Here is a 15066-nt window from a genome sequence, read left to right on the forward strand (position 1 = left end):
GCCTTTCCTGATGTATTCCCAGTACTAAGAGTATTGCAAGTACCTCCTAAGAAACCTTTGACTTTTGACCACGCACTAGCCGAGTCAAAATTTGTAATATGCGGATACCTCGTATTTTTCAGCTTTACATTTTGATTTCCCCGTCACCCAAGGCTGAACGGAAGATGTTGCATTGGTGAGCTTGGTCTGACCCTCCAATGCAGGAACTGATTGAACACCGACAAGAATAAACCATAGAGATCTGATTGGCTGGAACGTTCGTGTCCTCATCAAGGTTATTTCAATGCGCGTGTTCACAGTACATGCATAAGCGATATGCATAAATTATAATGAAGTATTGAAACAAGAAAGAAGCTTCGTCTCAAATTACCATTTATTCAGGAACCCGTATTTAAATTTGATTCTTAAATATAACTAATTTTAAACTAGGAACTACATCGACGGTCACGACAGAACCCCTTTTTATTTCACGTTCAGGAAATACTGATATCTGCACATCCACGGAACTGCTCCTGGTTTCCACAGCCGAGACATCCCCGGCCTGTCTGTGGGTCAGTGCCCCAACTGTTTCCTACAATGAAAAGGAAAAACAATGGTATCAAATGTGCTACAAATCCATGAAAATTAAAAAATAATAATTCACTGAAGTATCCCACTCCCGTGGTGAACCAGTATAGTAAAGTGAATATATTATATAATCGTTAAATGCATTTGACAAAAATGGCCCGTGTCAAAAATCCCACTAGGATTCTTATTATAAGAGTCATGGTTACGGTCTTATTATGTTTCGTGTACATGTGGGTGTACATTCGTCACAACATGCACAAGATTCTAGTTAATTCGAATCTTGAAATAAAGATGACATGAATCTTAAAGGATTGTACATACACTTGTATACGAAACTGGAATACGATTTTAAGTAAGAATCTTATCAATATCACATCTGGATGTTCGATCCTGTGATCTGACGTGTTTTGTGTTTAATAAATGACAGGCAATGTCTCAGACGTAGTTACCAGTGTTGTAAATCCACTGAAAGACGCATTGAGTGCAAGTCAATCCCTCTGGGAGTTTTCCCTTGATTTTGTAAACTCCTCGCCTCGATCCGATCTTCATCCTGTTCGAGCCTGCTTCGGGGAGAAAGATGGGGTATTTGTCCAGGCACTCCTGCGTGGCGGCTTTCGTGTAGTCATTGTTGGGGCAGACTTTGAATTCAAACCAACCGAGATGATTGGCTGTGAGTTCAACTTCAATGTCGATTGTCTGCAACAGAAGACAGAAAAAGTATTCAAACCCAATTTCATGATTCTACTCAATTTGTCTGGATTATGCGATGTTGCCATACTTGCAAAAGTTATTTCGGAAACATGGTTAGAGAAAGGTAAAAAGATGATTCAGGAAAACAAAACTTGAAGATATTGGCCCGCGCAGTAGCTCGCACAGCGGCCCAAAAGTACTTGATTGAAATTTGATATGTTGATAACGTAGTTTCTTACTTCTCCTTGTTGGTACTTTCCAACAATTGTACCGGTTGCGTATATTCCCCCAGCCTCGTTTGCTCTCTGGCCCTGCCAGGGGTCACCACAAATTCCACACTTTCCGCCATTCTTGCCGTACTGAACCTGAAAAAGAACAACTAGTGCTTTTATATTTTCCTCAACGTCCAGTCCAAACCATGTGAAAGGATGGATGCCTCGGCTGTTATGGGCCGCATAGAGAAAACTGAAAAGGCCCTCTCAAGCACTGATTGGCCAAATCGAAATACGATTTTGCAACCCTGTTCTTCTTTTTCCCAGGTCGCTCCCGAGAACGGGTGTTGCTTGCTACTTACCAGCCGGTGAGAACGCCTGAAGGAACAGAAAAGGGCAGAACAGCAGCGATCGAGTCAACTTACCCCAAATCCGCCACAAAACAACTCATGGTCGTTGTAATTTGCGGGCGTGCTAAACCCGTATCTCCAGGCGCTGGACCTTGATGGGGGCTTTATCAGTCGCCCGTGACCAGCTACCATCGAAATGGTGCAAAGCAACACCGCACAAAGAGAAAAAAATGAAGCCATTGCTATTAGAGTTAATGACTCCGACCCTTCACGCGCAATGTCGGTTTTTGGGATCAGTCATGTTTTTGAACAATTTTTATCAACCTTGTTCGTGAGATTTGGCAGATGTTTCCGACCACATACAATATACTAACCACTGCACATTTAACACAATTAACGGAGGTAATTATCAAGATAGAACTGAGAAATCTTTCTGGCATATATGCGGGAAAAGCTTGGAGTTCGTGCAGCAGGCGCCGAATGGCGTGAGAGGGTCAAATGTCAAATGATTAATGCATAATTGCATGCACATTGGAATGTGTGCTTATCAATCGAGCAAATGACCAAACGCGTTTTACATCATTGGAACCCAGATCGAAAAGATTCTTGTTCCAGATCCGTCAGACAGAGCCCCTGTTTTGTAGTCGTGGATACCTTAGAGCCTGTGAACTACAGTGCACCGATCAACATGATGGCGATTGAACGTAGTGTTTCAAGACCCACGCTGTTGTACAAAACTATAATCGGTTTATTATTCCATCAGAGAAATCATTGACCAGCAATGATTCAATGAAATGATTCCATGATAATCCTTTGACATTTCTAAGTGCTTACAAATGGTTCTCCGTTATTGACAATTTCATGTTAGAAAAATCTCAGACACTGGGACCACATTAGATCATTCCGTGCATGGGAGAGTTGTGTAAAATGGTGTGTATAGCTGTGGACGAAAATCGTTTCCATTTCCATGAGAATTATCATAAATTAATTACGACTGATTCAAAATATTTATTGAAGTATCCTTGTTATCAAAGTGAATACCCGTCGATTTTTTTTAATGGAGTTGGTGCAGCTTGCCTCGACCGTGTAAAGAATCAAACCTCTCTTTTAAAAAGCAGAATTTCATTCGAAGGTGAAAAGTATATATTTGTAAACAGAGGACGGTCGTTAACCTGTATCATGTTCTTCTATAGTTCACGTTTCATTGTAAATGCGTTTAACGCCAACGTTAGTGCTAACGCTGACTGATAGCATATAACATACAGGCCTCTGCATCTCTGTTTGATTGCTAGGATATTGCGATGACAGCACATGCACGAACGTTTCCTGGTTTCTGGCCAAGCTCGCCAGCTGTTCCCTGAAGTAAAAAAAAGGAACTTCTTTTCGGTGAGAGTAGATAAGTTACGCAAAATATATGAACACATAAATTAGTCTGCATACGACCTTTGTGCACATACATGTATTGTAGTGTAAAAATTGACAGGTGGGATAAATGTTTCACACGCATATTCAAGTTGACACATGCAGGGGAGATCTGGTGATGTGTTGGCCGTCTGAAGTCGAGATCTTTTTTGGATGTTTAATAGACTTTGTTATTTTTATTGCTGATAAAGAGCAGTATTGGGGGAATTCAATTGTTTTGAGCTTTGAGAATAGCACTGAAATTACAGGAGAGTGTAATTTCAGAAGAAACCCCAGACAATTTCGTCAATCGAGCTGCTAAACAAGTCAAAACAGTTGTTCATTATAACCACAGCCAATGTTGCTTGCTTTGTGGCCTTGATCACAAGTTACACCTCTTTTTCACAGCTATTGCATGATGACTTCTACGGTTTAAATTTGCACGTACGATTGAAGCCAACAATGGGCAAGCTTCTAATGGACAACACTTCCTCTGACCAACATTGTCTCTAATCGAGGCAACATTTCGTATAAGTTTAGATACAATTAACCTATTAGCTCCAGTCCAAGGTAGCACCTGCGCACCTCCCAGAAATCTATTTGATAAAAATGTAATTTAAAAGGAAAATGAACCACTTATTTTTTTTAATCGGATGACATCTCAGTGATGGCAACATATAGTTTGTTGGTGTCCGTTCTCCTCGGGGTAGTTTCGATGGTTGCTGGCCATGGGCGGCTAATTGAGCCCCCGTCCAGAGTCAGCGCATGGAGATTTGGGTTCAAGACTCCTGTAGATTATGACGATGATGGCTGGAATTGCGGAGGCGTTGGAGTAGGTAGCTTCTTCTTCCCTTTCTCATACTTTTAGTTCTGTTCAGGGTTACTCGGTAGTATATCTTAAGTTGCACAATGTGATGATACCCCTTTCTTCCAGATGCAGTACGATAGAAGTGGCGGCAAGTGCGGGATATGTGGTGACTCGTATCCAGGTCCAAGGAAGAGTGAGGCTGGAGGGAAATATGCCAAAGGTGTGATCGTCAGACACTACAAGAAGGGACAGGTAGGGAAACTCATGCAACCGCCAAATTGAATTTGAAGCAGGTCACAACGACAGGATATGGCATGTTTTTTGTAGCAAAATTCGATTTGAGCAACATTGCAATTAAAATTCGATTTTTGTGCCTATCTATTCGATTTTAATCAACTTTGTTCGATTCTTCCCTCAATCATTTGATTTTTTTGCATATTCATTCGATTTTTTTCAAACATTTATCAACAAAAAATACTGTTCTTGTTGTATATCAAATCAAACACTATAAATTCATAATCGAATATAACTTAGAAAAAATCAAAAGGTGAAAGAAATAGATCAAAATCAGATTCAAATATATCGCATTAACTGGTCAAAAAACGAAGCATTTTCAATTTTAATTACACCAAATCTTTCAATTTAATCAAAGTATATTTCAGAATCAAATAAGAAGTATATACGATTTTGAAATCGAATACTCATTCGATTTAAATCGAATAGGGCATTCGATTTAAAATCGAATAGACCATTCGATTTAAAATTGAATATGTCATTCGATTTTTGTAGATTTCTATTCGATTTTGATTGGTCAATCGTATTCACGTGACAAACTAGCAACCAATTAGAATCGAATGGAATAGGAGCAGAATCGAATAGACCATTCGATTTAAAACCGAATAGGTCATTCGATTTTGTGTAGATTTCTATTCGATTTTGATTGGTCAATCATAGTCACGTGACAAACTAGCAACCAATTAGAATCGAATGGAATAGGAGCAGAATCGAATAGACCATTCGATTTAAAACCGAATAGGTCATTCGATTTTGTGTAGATTTCTATTCGATTTTGATTGGTCAATCATAGTCACGTGACAAACTAGCAACCAATTAGAATCGAATGGAATAGGAGCAGAATCGAATGAGACCATTTGATTTAGAAATCGAATACTCATTCGATTTAAATCGAATAGGTCATTCGATTTAAATCAAATAGACCATTTGATTTTTAAATCGAATATTGCTTTTCATTTGATATGGAATCGAATGAACATTCATTCTTAAAATCAAATTATCATTCAATTTTTTGTAAGAACTATTTGATTATATCGAAATGTACTTTAATCTATATGACGAATTATGCGATTAATATTGAATAGGTGATTTGTAAGAATCGAATGAGATTGTTTGATCTCGGTCTTGATATTTTAAACTCTTTCCAATACATTTTTGATAAAACAACCTATCATTCGATTCGATTGACAATTTATTTGATTTATTTTTCACTAAAGAAGCTATTCATTCGATTTCTGACTGAAATATTGAATGAATCAGTGAATCGCATAGTGCTACACATAACAGGCCATAACAGGAACTTCCCCAACTTTAGTTGTAGATAATATTTTCGTTCTAGCGATTAGTGTACGTGCCCGTTGTTAAAACTTTCCTCAACCTTCTATTCCACTTCGCAGATCATAGATATCAAAGTAGACATCACAGCCAATCATTGGGGATGGTTCGAATTCAAACTCTGCGCGAACAATGACGTCACAAAGCCGGCGACGGAGGCATGTTTGAACCAAACTCTTCTGTATTTGCCGGAACACGGCTCGACTAGGTGGTCCATTGGATCTGCGGTCAAAGTATACAAGGTCAAGGCCCAGCTGCCCGCGGGGATGACGTGCAGTCAGTGTGTGCTACAGTGGAAGTATAATGCAGGTAAACATTCACGAGAATATGGCACGCCGGTTATTTTGTGATTAAATGTACATACAGAAAACTATGCAGTTATGCAAAATGAATTCTTTAAAATGTAAATCGTTAAAGTTTAAAGCACATGGGTTTACAAACACCGACTTCACCAATATCGGACAGCACGAGACCAGAGCGAGTTGTAGCGCTAACATTGGCAAGTATTTCCCTCCTATAGTATATTCTTTTGGCGGACAATGCCAAACCACCGATTTAAATTGACTTTTTGTTTCTTAATTTCTTTGTCGTCACAACTGTGCTTAATTATAACTGTTTCCTTTTAACGTAAATTTCTTTGATATGCCTTGTGTATTACTGTAAATCGGATGATTATGTAAGTTTCCAAGGGAGTAATAAAACGATTATTATCATCATTATTATTGTTCTTTTCAGGTAATAGCTGGGGCACTGACCCCGATACAGGCCGGTCCGGCATTGGACTAGGAAATCAAGAACAGTTCCTCGCGTGCGCTGATATTAGTATCTCTTAGTCCGGATATCGTTTCTTTGAAATGTGCTGAAAAGATGGAATTGTGTGTTTGCCTCCTCGTTAACAATAAAGGTGAAAAAGTGAGAAGAATTAGTTGCCTTACTTTAGTTTCCACGTTGGTTTGTGAAAGAGTTGGTAGCGTCAGTGTCTGATCTCACTAATTTGATCACAAGGAGACTTCTAACACCCACCTTTATCCAGTCTCCACTTTCTCGTTATCAGACGCTACTCATTTCTGTGGAACACAGTGCGTGGAAGCGGCTGCATTTAATTCCTTATCTCGAGAGACAAAACGTATTAACACCAGCCTCCTCTCACTGGTAGGGAACACATATACTATTCTTATAAGATTCTTAGCTAAGTTCTTATCATTTTGTGTACATTTAGTTTCTTCAGTTTCGTGTACATCCAGGTGCATGTACATTCATTACAAGATCCCTAGCTAAGATCTCAACCACGAACCTTCCAGAATCTGGAAACAAACTTACAAGTTCAGGAAACCTATTGAGATCTTAACCAAGAATATAATCTTTATTTCCGACCTGAGTTCAGCAATGTCGATGGCTGTCAGTCATGATCACGTACGAAGTACCCTTCACCTCCTGGCAATAAAGAAGTCGATGACATGCAACGGTACTCCACTGAACCGTAAACATAGACACTCCTCCTGCTTTTCAATAGGAGAATACTACTGATATGACTGAGGATATAGTTGCTTTCCTTAATGTCAATGTGGCTACACGTACCAATGCACAAAGGCCATCATCGGATTATTTAATCACTTTGCAGGAAGTAATCCTTTGCGGGACTAGTCGGAGCGATTCACTATGATCAACCCATCTGTATCAGAGTCTTTCAAATAAAGTCTTCATATTTGAAAAAAAATCTCGCTGAGGTACTGTAACATTGCTTTTCTCCAGCTCTGTATTTTGTTGAATTTTTAAAATCGTTTTAATCAACTAATTTGCTGGCAGTACATGCATACTTTCAAAACATGCTACACCGAACTTGTCTAAAAACAATTTTGCTCAATTCGTTATCACACTGATCAGGAGGTAAATGATATCGTGACTATACACTTTTATATCACCGGTCTATCCTGAATAGTTTCTGAATCGAAACTTTTTGTCATACGACTTGTCTGATCATGACCAGCGTTGAGTTAATTTCAGATTCACAACACACGTCTTGGTAATTCCCCACCTAACTCAATGAAACACTGATTGGAACCAATAAGGTATAATTGCTTTTACATGGCGGGATTAGTTTTGTGACTAATTAAGCTTGATAGAGAGAGTTTATCCCAGCGTTGTCACCAAACATATTTATTGCTTGCGGCTCAGCGACGTGGTTGCGATGTTGTTCTGGGTAACGCAGTCGGTCGCTGATCACAGTATCAACAAATCTTCCTTCGGGGAGTGCAGAAGCGCGAATGTAACAGGAGCTAGGATAGTTTTAAAAGTCCGGTAATTTTCTGAAAGTCCAATTAGCTTTGCAACAAGGTAACGTACAGCCGACCTTTGGAGATTTGTGATGTTATTCGGAGTAGTGCAGCGGAAAAGGTGACTAAACATTCCTGCTCCGGGGAACGTCACACAGGGGATGTAACATGGCAACTGTTTGTGATCGAAAAGTGTTATGTCGTTCGAATAAAAAACCTTCTCAATTCAACTGATTAGAGCTCCTTCAGAACTGTCGATATTTCGTACGTGAGGACACAGTACTAAAGGCCTACCAAGGTTGAACATCTCGATAATATTCTTATAGATTCTTAGCCAAGTTTTTTTTCAGTTTCTTATACAATGTGAAAGGGCAATCATTTCAAGATTCTTTTAAGAATAAGATATTGACAAAGAATCCTTTGAAAATCGCGATTGAATTTTCGACCAGGGTATGACTATAGTTTTAAAAGCGAGAAAACTATTCATCAGGCAGTTTAGTTAATCGCCGAGGAGACGAGTCTGAAATTTACACTAAGCACTTTGGGCAGTCTATGAAGGAGCTCCTATATGTATTATTTCAAAGGAAGTGATATAGCTCCCTATTTCCGACGTGGAAGGTGACAGAAGCCGCGTTGGCGGATAAAACCCCACCATTCGTCTTGTGAATCGCAAACTAAACACGCCAGGTACACTCGTACCAAGCGCACATCGTCTCTTGTTACACTGCCCTGAAGCAGTTGATGGATTCAGAAAGTGAAATATTTACTTCAAAGCGGGTTTTACCGTTAGTCTTTCAACTAATAGGATTTCAGTATAATGTGTTTCGGACTATAATATTCCATCGACGGGTGCACTAAACGTTGTGTGAGACTGTCCAACAACAGTGTGGAGAGGAACTCTTGAACCCACTTCCCGAAGGAATTCTGATATTTGTAATTTGCAGAGTTTGTAGAGTGGTAAGTAACTTCAGGGAGATATGTGCCTATTGCTTTACCGCAAATGATATTCAGTAACAGTCATCAGACGTCCCATTCTACATTTTCATTTTGCCGTGATGATGCTACAGATTCTTTCAGGTTCTATCCTATAGCGATGTCGTTGCCGCAGAATGATAAAGTATAAATTCAACATGAGTTTTGGCTACACTTTAAAAACCCTCTCCAAAAGGCCGTCGTTTGTGGTTACTTGCCATTTCAAAGAATAATGGAAATTGCTATACAAACTATTTGTTTGCTCTCTCATCTTATCTCGTACTTCGAGAATGTCTGGGAATTATATTCTGCGCCACTACTTTGCCCAATATGTCACAAATAGCAAGTTATACCCAATAACTCGTCTTTGGGAAATTGATGGTGATCATCAGTCAACCACCATACTTATCAACACTACGCCCCACGACACATTTCCTCTGATAAACGCCTCTTCGGCAGCAGCCTTCCTGGTGGTAATTCCGGCGCCTTAATACTCTGAAAGGAAAATCTTCCCTAAGAAAAGAGGTATTAGCAAAGATAAGGTGTGATTTATTGCTAAATTTGGATTTCAGATGGAATTGGACTGATGTACTACAGTGATGTACTAAAAGATGCACAGGTTTTGCCTGCAACGCTTGGGTGGACTATCTCGTCAATGGGTTTCAGGCTGTGATTAATGGGATAGTCAGTGCAACACTCCATGTCATGCACAGGTTGTCACGTACGCTTGGTTTGAAATAAACTTGGGTGAATCTGCGAAAGTCTCAGACTGCAGTATTACGAAACGGAAATTAGCATTTGAAATCTAGAAGCACAGGTTGTATACAAAATGTGTAATGGTTAAGAAAACCGTTTTAACACTGATATAGATAAGAATAAAAAACTTAAAACATGCCATTATTAAAAAAGAAAACAGACATCCCAATGTATACAGGGTAATTCACAAAGGAGAGCACAATGCCTACTTATCGATCGCTGAAGTAGCTGACCTATGTATCCCCCTGGAGAATCAATCCCCCAGTATATACACTGGTCCTTAATGAGTTTACATGGTGAAGATACATGACAGAGTTGATTGATCAACATTGATTTATTAAATCTGTAGTTAAAGTGCCAGGCGTTAGGGAATGTTCGACGAACACAAACCAGTTAAACGCTTTTTTTAAACGCTCTCGCTTTTTTATGTGGGGCGAAATAGTTCGAAAATAGAATGAGCAAGACACACCTAATGTGTACTGCCAGATGTTTCTAGTCTTCAACCTAGATCGGGTTTGTGCAATCCCTAAAAAAGGATCTGAAGAAGAACACGCTTCATTGATCGATTTCCTTTCATCTAAATTGCAATTCCCCGCCATTACTTTCACCGATTGTTGTTCTCCGATCATCGTCACAGACACACTCGATCATCTACTTCCTTAACGGCAGTCTGTCCATTAGGCGATGAGAGTTTTAGTTTATGACACATCCTCTTGAATTAGGTATGGAATAGTATTTCAATATAAAACTTATTGAAAGACTCTTCTATGGCAAGTAAGAATAAATACCATGTACGTCAACTATTGTACACAGTCGGAGTAAGTCATACGTCAATGTAGGTGGTGAAATATTATGGATGTTATATTGGCCAACAATTTGTAGGGGCATTGGCGTACGCCGATGATGTAGTTCTATTGTGCCCCACTAGACATGGCATGCAGGAAATGCTTAAGATTTGTGATAGATATTCCGAGGAGTATAGATTATTGTTCAATGTCATTAAAACACACTTCCTATTGTTTGGAAAAGAAGCAGCCGATACTTTTTTAAGGTGGCAAAACAACAGACTTGAGGTAGAAGATATAGCAAATCACCTGGGCCATATCATAGGCCCCCACGCCGAGCAGACACTTATTGATCAAGCTATTGGAAACATGATTGCCCGAACTAATGCACTTGTCTCTGCATTTGGTCATTGCGACATTGATGTAAAATATCGCCTGTTCAAAACATATGTCATGTGTTTATACGGCAGCGTACTGTGGGATTTTTCTTCTAGGCACATGGATAGACTGCTTACGACCTGGAGGAAATGTATAAGGAAACTATTCAAATTACCGTATCGGACACACTCAAATTTGTTGCCTACTATATGCCGGGATATCAATCCGGAATTTCAGATGCACAGCAGGTTTTTAAAATTTTTTAAGACTGCTCTGAGAAGTAATAATGAACTGGTTGAACTGTCTGCGAAATTAGTCATTTACGGAAGTAGTTCCTCCGTCGGGGGAAACATCAATGTACTATGTGAGAAGATAGGGACCGATAGGGACAACCTTATTAGAAGGGGTAACAAAGTTGGTGATATCGAAACGAATGACATAGGCAGTGTGATCAGGGATCTTATACTGATGAGAGACAGGGGTGACTATCACCTCTTTGATAGAGATGAGCTGTCAGATACTATTACGCATCTAGCATGCGAATGATAAGTTGACCTTTGCCCCCCCCCCGCGGCAGAGGATCCATGAGAATTTTTCTTTCATAAATAGACTTTGATACATGTATTTTGTTTTTACGTTCTTGTCTTGTTCAATGCACCTTTTCTTGTAAGCGCACAATGCACAATACTGTAAAATGTACAAGAGTACGATAAATAAACTATATATATATTAAACGGGATGGAATAGAAAATAATATAAAAAGCAACATCCGGCCTTTTCTATATGTGCAATTCACCTGCCGATTTAAGTACACTTCTCTATTGCAGGTAATACTAAAGGCACCATGGCCATATCGATATTCTCTACCCCGCGACAAGCCATGGCGACACTGGCGAAATATTCCCAGGAGCAGGTCGACAGGATGGTGAAGACCTCGGAGCGCAAGTACGCCGAGACATTCTGTCCGCTGGGGGTGGGGGCAAGCCTGAAGCGGCCGAAGACAAGATGGGAGCTACTCCGGCTCTGCGCTGCGGTTGCTGGGATAGAGTTTGCGTATGCCGCGGAAACAGCTTTCGTCAGTCCGATCCTGCTCCGTCTTCATGTTCCTGTGATTCTCATGACTTTTGCCTGGGTCTTGAGCCCACTCCTGGGGTTGGTTTTAAACCCACTGTTAGGGTCCATGAGCGACAGGTGCCGCGTGAAAATGGGTCGAAGGCGTCCGTTTATTCTTGGATTAACCCTTGGTGTGATTTTCGGACTGTTTCTAGTGCCAAATGGACAAGTCATCGGACAGAAATTCGGAGATGACTGTGATCCATTTGGAGGTGACATGAATTCATCACTGTCCAATCAATCATTCGATTTCATCTCGACCACGGGGCTATTTCCGAACATTAGTTTCCCCGCGCCCACCAATGAGACAATAATTTCAGAGGATCCTTTATTTATTTCGAAAGAAAAGCTTTGTACAGCTGGAATACTGATCACAATAATCGGGGTCATGATCTTAGATTTCAGCTGTGACGCCTCCCAGTCGCCGTGTAGGACGTATCTACTTGACGTATGTATCCCGGAGGATCACAGTAAGGGCCTGTCTAGCTTCACAGTTATATCAGGCATCGGTGGGTTCTTTGGCTACATAATAGGTGGCATTCATTGGGGCAGTTACATTGGGCAGCCGAGTTTCATGGACCATGTCCGTATTGTGTTCGCAGTAGCAGTTTTGTTGCATCTGGTGTGCGTTTTTTTGACAGTTTCGAGTTTCTCCGAGGTTTCCTTGGACGAGATTACTGGAAGTGCACAGCGTCACCAAGCGGACGTAAAGAAAGCTGCGGACGGGAAATACCATAAATTTACCAATGAGGAAGATTGTGAAGAGTTAGGCGATTCTACAGTGCAGGGTTCTTTCCAGCTTGAAAAGTACAATACTGAACCGGAAAATACTCAAAGACAAGAGAAAATTGAGAATTCTTCCGATTATGAGGAAGGCAAACAAGATGCAAATCACGTAGTCGATTATGGAACATCTCAATCAAATATAGATGAGACAGAAGGTAATGTGGGGAATGGTTATCAGTCCTTCGGTAATGAACTCGACGGAAATATAGAAATCGAAGGTCTAAGTCAAGTCGACCAAAGTCGACAGCAAGACATTTCACTGAAAACATACCTTTTGTCGATTCTGTATCTACCGAAGTCAATATTTTGGCTATGTTTGACTAACTTATTCTCATGGATGGCTATGCTGTGCTACTCGCTCTATTTCACAGATTACGTGGGCCAGGCTGTCTATGGCGGAGACCCGACGGAGCCGGAAGGTAGTGCCGCCCACGATGCGTACACCTCTGGTGTACGCTTAGGATCATTGGCGATGTCGCTGTATTCGCTATCGTGTTCAGCGTATTCATTGGTTATAGAGAAGCTGGTGAAGAAGTTAGGTGAGTATATTATATCGCAGGTCTTTTTCAAAATGTCTTTAAAAGCAGTACAAGTGACTCCTACAGTAAAAAGCTTAATGTTGAATGCGGATAACGGCCTGATTTATCGCTTTCCTACATCTGGCTCAGAATGCCTTGCTTTGTTGAGATGCCAGTCAAACCGCTGTCATCTATTTCCTACTGATAAGCCCAGCAAATCTTGTTATGGTTATCAATCAGTAAGCAATATTGGCCGGTGAATCAGCTGGCTATCTTAAGGAGTGGCTTGAGGCGAGCGATCAGTGATAGCCCAGAAGCATAAGACGTGATATGAATTGAACACGGCCCAATGCTAAAAGTAGAAATAACGTTATTGGACACAATCGAAGTGAAATGATGATACAACTTGTTGCCATTGCAATTCAAAGAAACTATGCAAGAAACTGTAATAGTAATTGGGAGCTTGTTGCTCCCCATCATTCAGTGTTGTCATGCAATATAAAGAAAGGAGAGACCATTACATTTCAATAAAACAGAAACAAAACAATTCGTTCCCAGACAATGAGGGGAAACACTCAAAACCGAAGACCAGGTTCAAAAGCCAGAAATCACAGGTACAAATGATAAGACACACAAGAAAAGATTTTCTGAACTTTTATGTAAGCTTATCAGGTCTATTCGCATTTGATCCATTTACCATTTTTCCAGGTGCACGCCCAGTGTACATCTGTGGCCACCTGATTGCCTCACTGGGGACGGCCGTCATGGCGTTTTCAAATCACCCCGTGGCTGTGATCATGTGTTCGCCGACCGTAGGGATAATCTACGCCACCCTCTTTACCATGCCGTACATTCTACTGGCCCATTACCATGACCAAAACGTGGTGAGTAAAGCTAAATCAGGCCCTGGCAGAAACTACTATTTTCAAACTCACACCAACGCCTTTCCGCCAGAATTCCTTACACTACAGAAAGTCAAGCCAGCGAAAGGAAATGTCATTCAGAACTTCCATATATATTTTCTTGTACTTTTCAGTTTGATGAACTTCTACCAACGAAGACCAAGAAACCAGTTGAGATTAGAGGACTAGGCACCGACGTGGCAGTCGTCAGCAGCATGGTGTTTGTGGGTCAAGTGGTCCTCTCATGCGGCATGGGTAGTCTCGTGCACGTGACCGGAAGTACCGTCACAATCGTTTGGAGTTCAGCTGTTCTTAGCCTGATTGGCTCGCTGGTGGCGTGCAAAGTAATGTACTTGGACTTGTAGGCTCGGTTATGTACGACGAATCGCGTGAATTCAACGGATGATTGCCAAGAGTCGTATGCCAGGCCAGGCTCTCCGCGAAAGCACATTGCCGTGGGTTCGGAATCGGACAGAGATTATGCGATATGACTCCAATTGCATACTTAAATGAAAACATGTTAACTACAGTGAAGTAGTACGCGCCCGTCATACATATCCATCGACATGTAGGGTACTCTGTAGCAATGGACATTGCTTGTGACTGTAAACAAATATACATGTACTGCGTGACCAAGTGTCATTATGTTATTAGCCTCCAATCAAATCCTATTAAAATCTGGAAGCATACATGTATATACCTTAAAATGGCTGCAAGATCATGTGGCAAAAGTCTACTCCGAAGTCGAAAATCCAGATTACACTCTTATGGTATTCTTAGTTCATTTATTATAAGGTTTCGTATGCATGCCAATGTACAAGTTGTACAGTAACATGCTTGCCAGATAGTTAGGATCTTGACTGAGAATCGTGTTGCGAATATAGTGTATATGTACATGCACGGAACCGAGAAGGAGAATAATCTTA

At 40.6% G+C, this 15066-nt stretch overlaps 3 protein-coding genes across 4 annotated transcripts; 2 read left to right on the forward strand and 1 right to left on the reverse strand.

Annotated features, from left to right (window-relative positions):
* Positions 1-355: 355 nt before the first annotated feature.
* On the reverse strand, positions 356-2097 carry LOC135497906 (uncharacterized). Its single transcript, XM_064787899.1, has 4 exons — positions 1895-2097; positions 1497-1622; positions 1017-1263; positions 356-571 (listed from the first exon to the last, which is right to left on the reverse strand). Exons 1-4 carry the CDS (start codon positions 2057-2059, stop codon positions 474-476), a joined length of 636 nt encoding a protein of 211 aa, XP_064643969.1. The 5' UTR covers positions 2060-2097; the 3' UTR covers positions 356-473.
* A 1789-nt stretch (positions 2098-3886) lies between these two features.
* On the forward strand, positions 3887-6558 carry LOC135498129 (uncharacterized). The gene is made up of 4 exons (XM_064788303.1): positions 3887-4052; positions 4155-4280; positions 5720-5966; positions 6393-6558. Exons 1-4 carry the CDS (start codon positions 3888-3890, stop codon positions 6488-6490), a joined length of 636 nt encoding a protein of 211 aa, XP_064644373.1. The 5' UTR covers position 3887; the 3' UTR covers positions 6491-6558.
* A 1364-nt stretch (positions 6559-7922) lies between these two features.
* On the forward strand, positions 7923-14897 carry LOC135498017 (proton-associated sugar transporter A-like). 2 transcript variants are annotated; one of them, XM_064788131.1, is made up of 4 exons: positions 7923-8887; positions 11649-13259; positions 13947-14122; positions 14275-14897. In XM_064788131.1, the coding sequence occupies exons 2-4, from the start codon at positions 11666-11668 to the stop codon at positions 14503-14505; spliced, it is 2001 nt and encodes a 666-aa protein (XP_064644201.1). In that variant the 5' UTR covers positions 7923-8887; positions 11649-11665; the 3' UTR covers positions 14506-14897. The 2 variants fall into 2 exon arrangements, with proteins under 2 accessions (XP_064644201.1, XP_064644202.1); XM_064788132.1 differs by lacking the exon at positions 7923-8887 and having other exon boundaries at positions 11576-13259.
* The last annotated feature ends 169 nt before the right edge of the window (positions 14898-15066 follow it).

The sequence above is a fragment of the Lineus longissimus genome, chromosome 13 (genome assembly GCF_910592395.1).
Source record: "Lineus longissimus chromosome 13, tnLinLong1.2, whole genome shotgun sequence".
NCBI lineage: Eukaryota > Metazoa > Nemertea > Pilidiophora > Heteronemertea > Lineidae > Lineus > Lineus longissimus.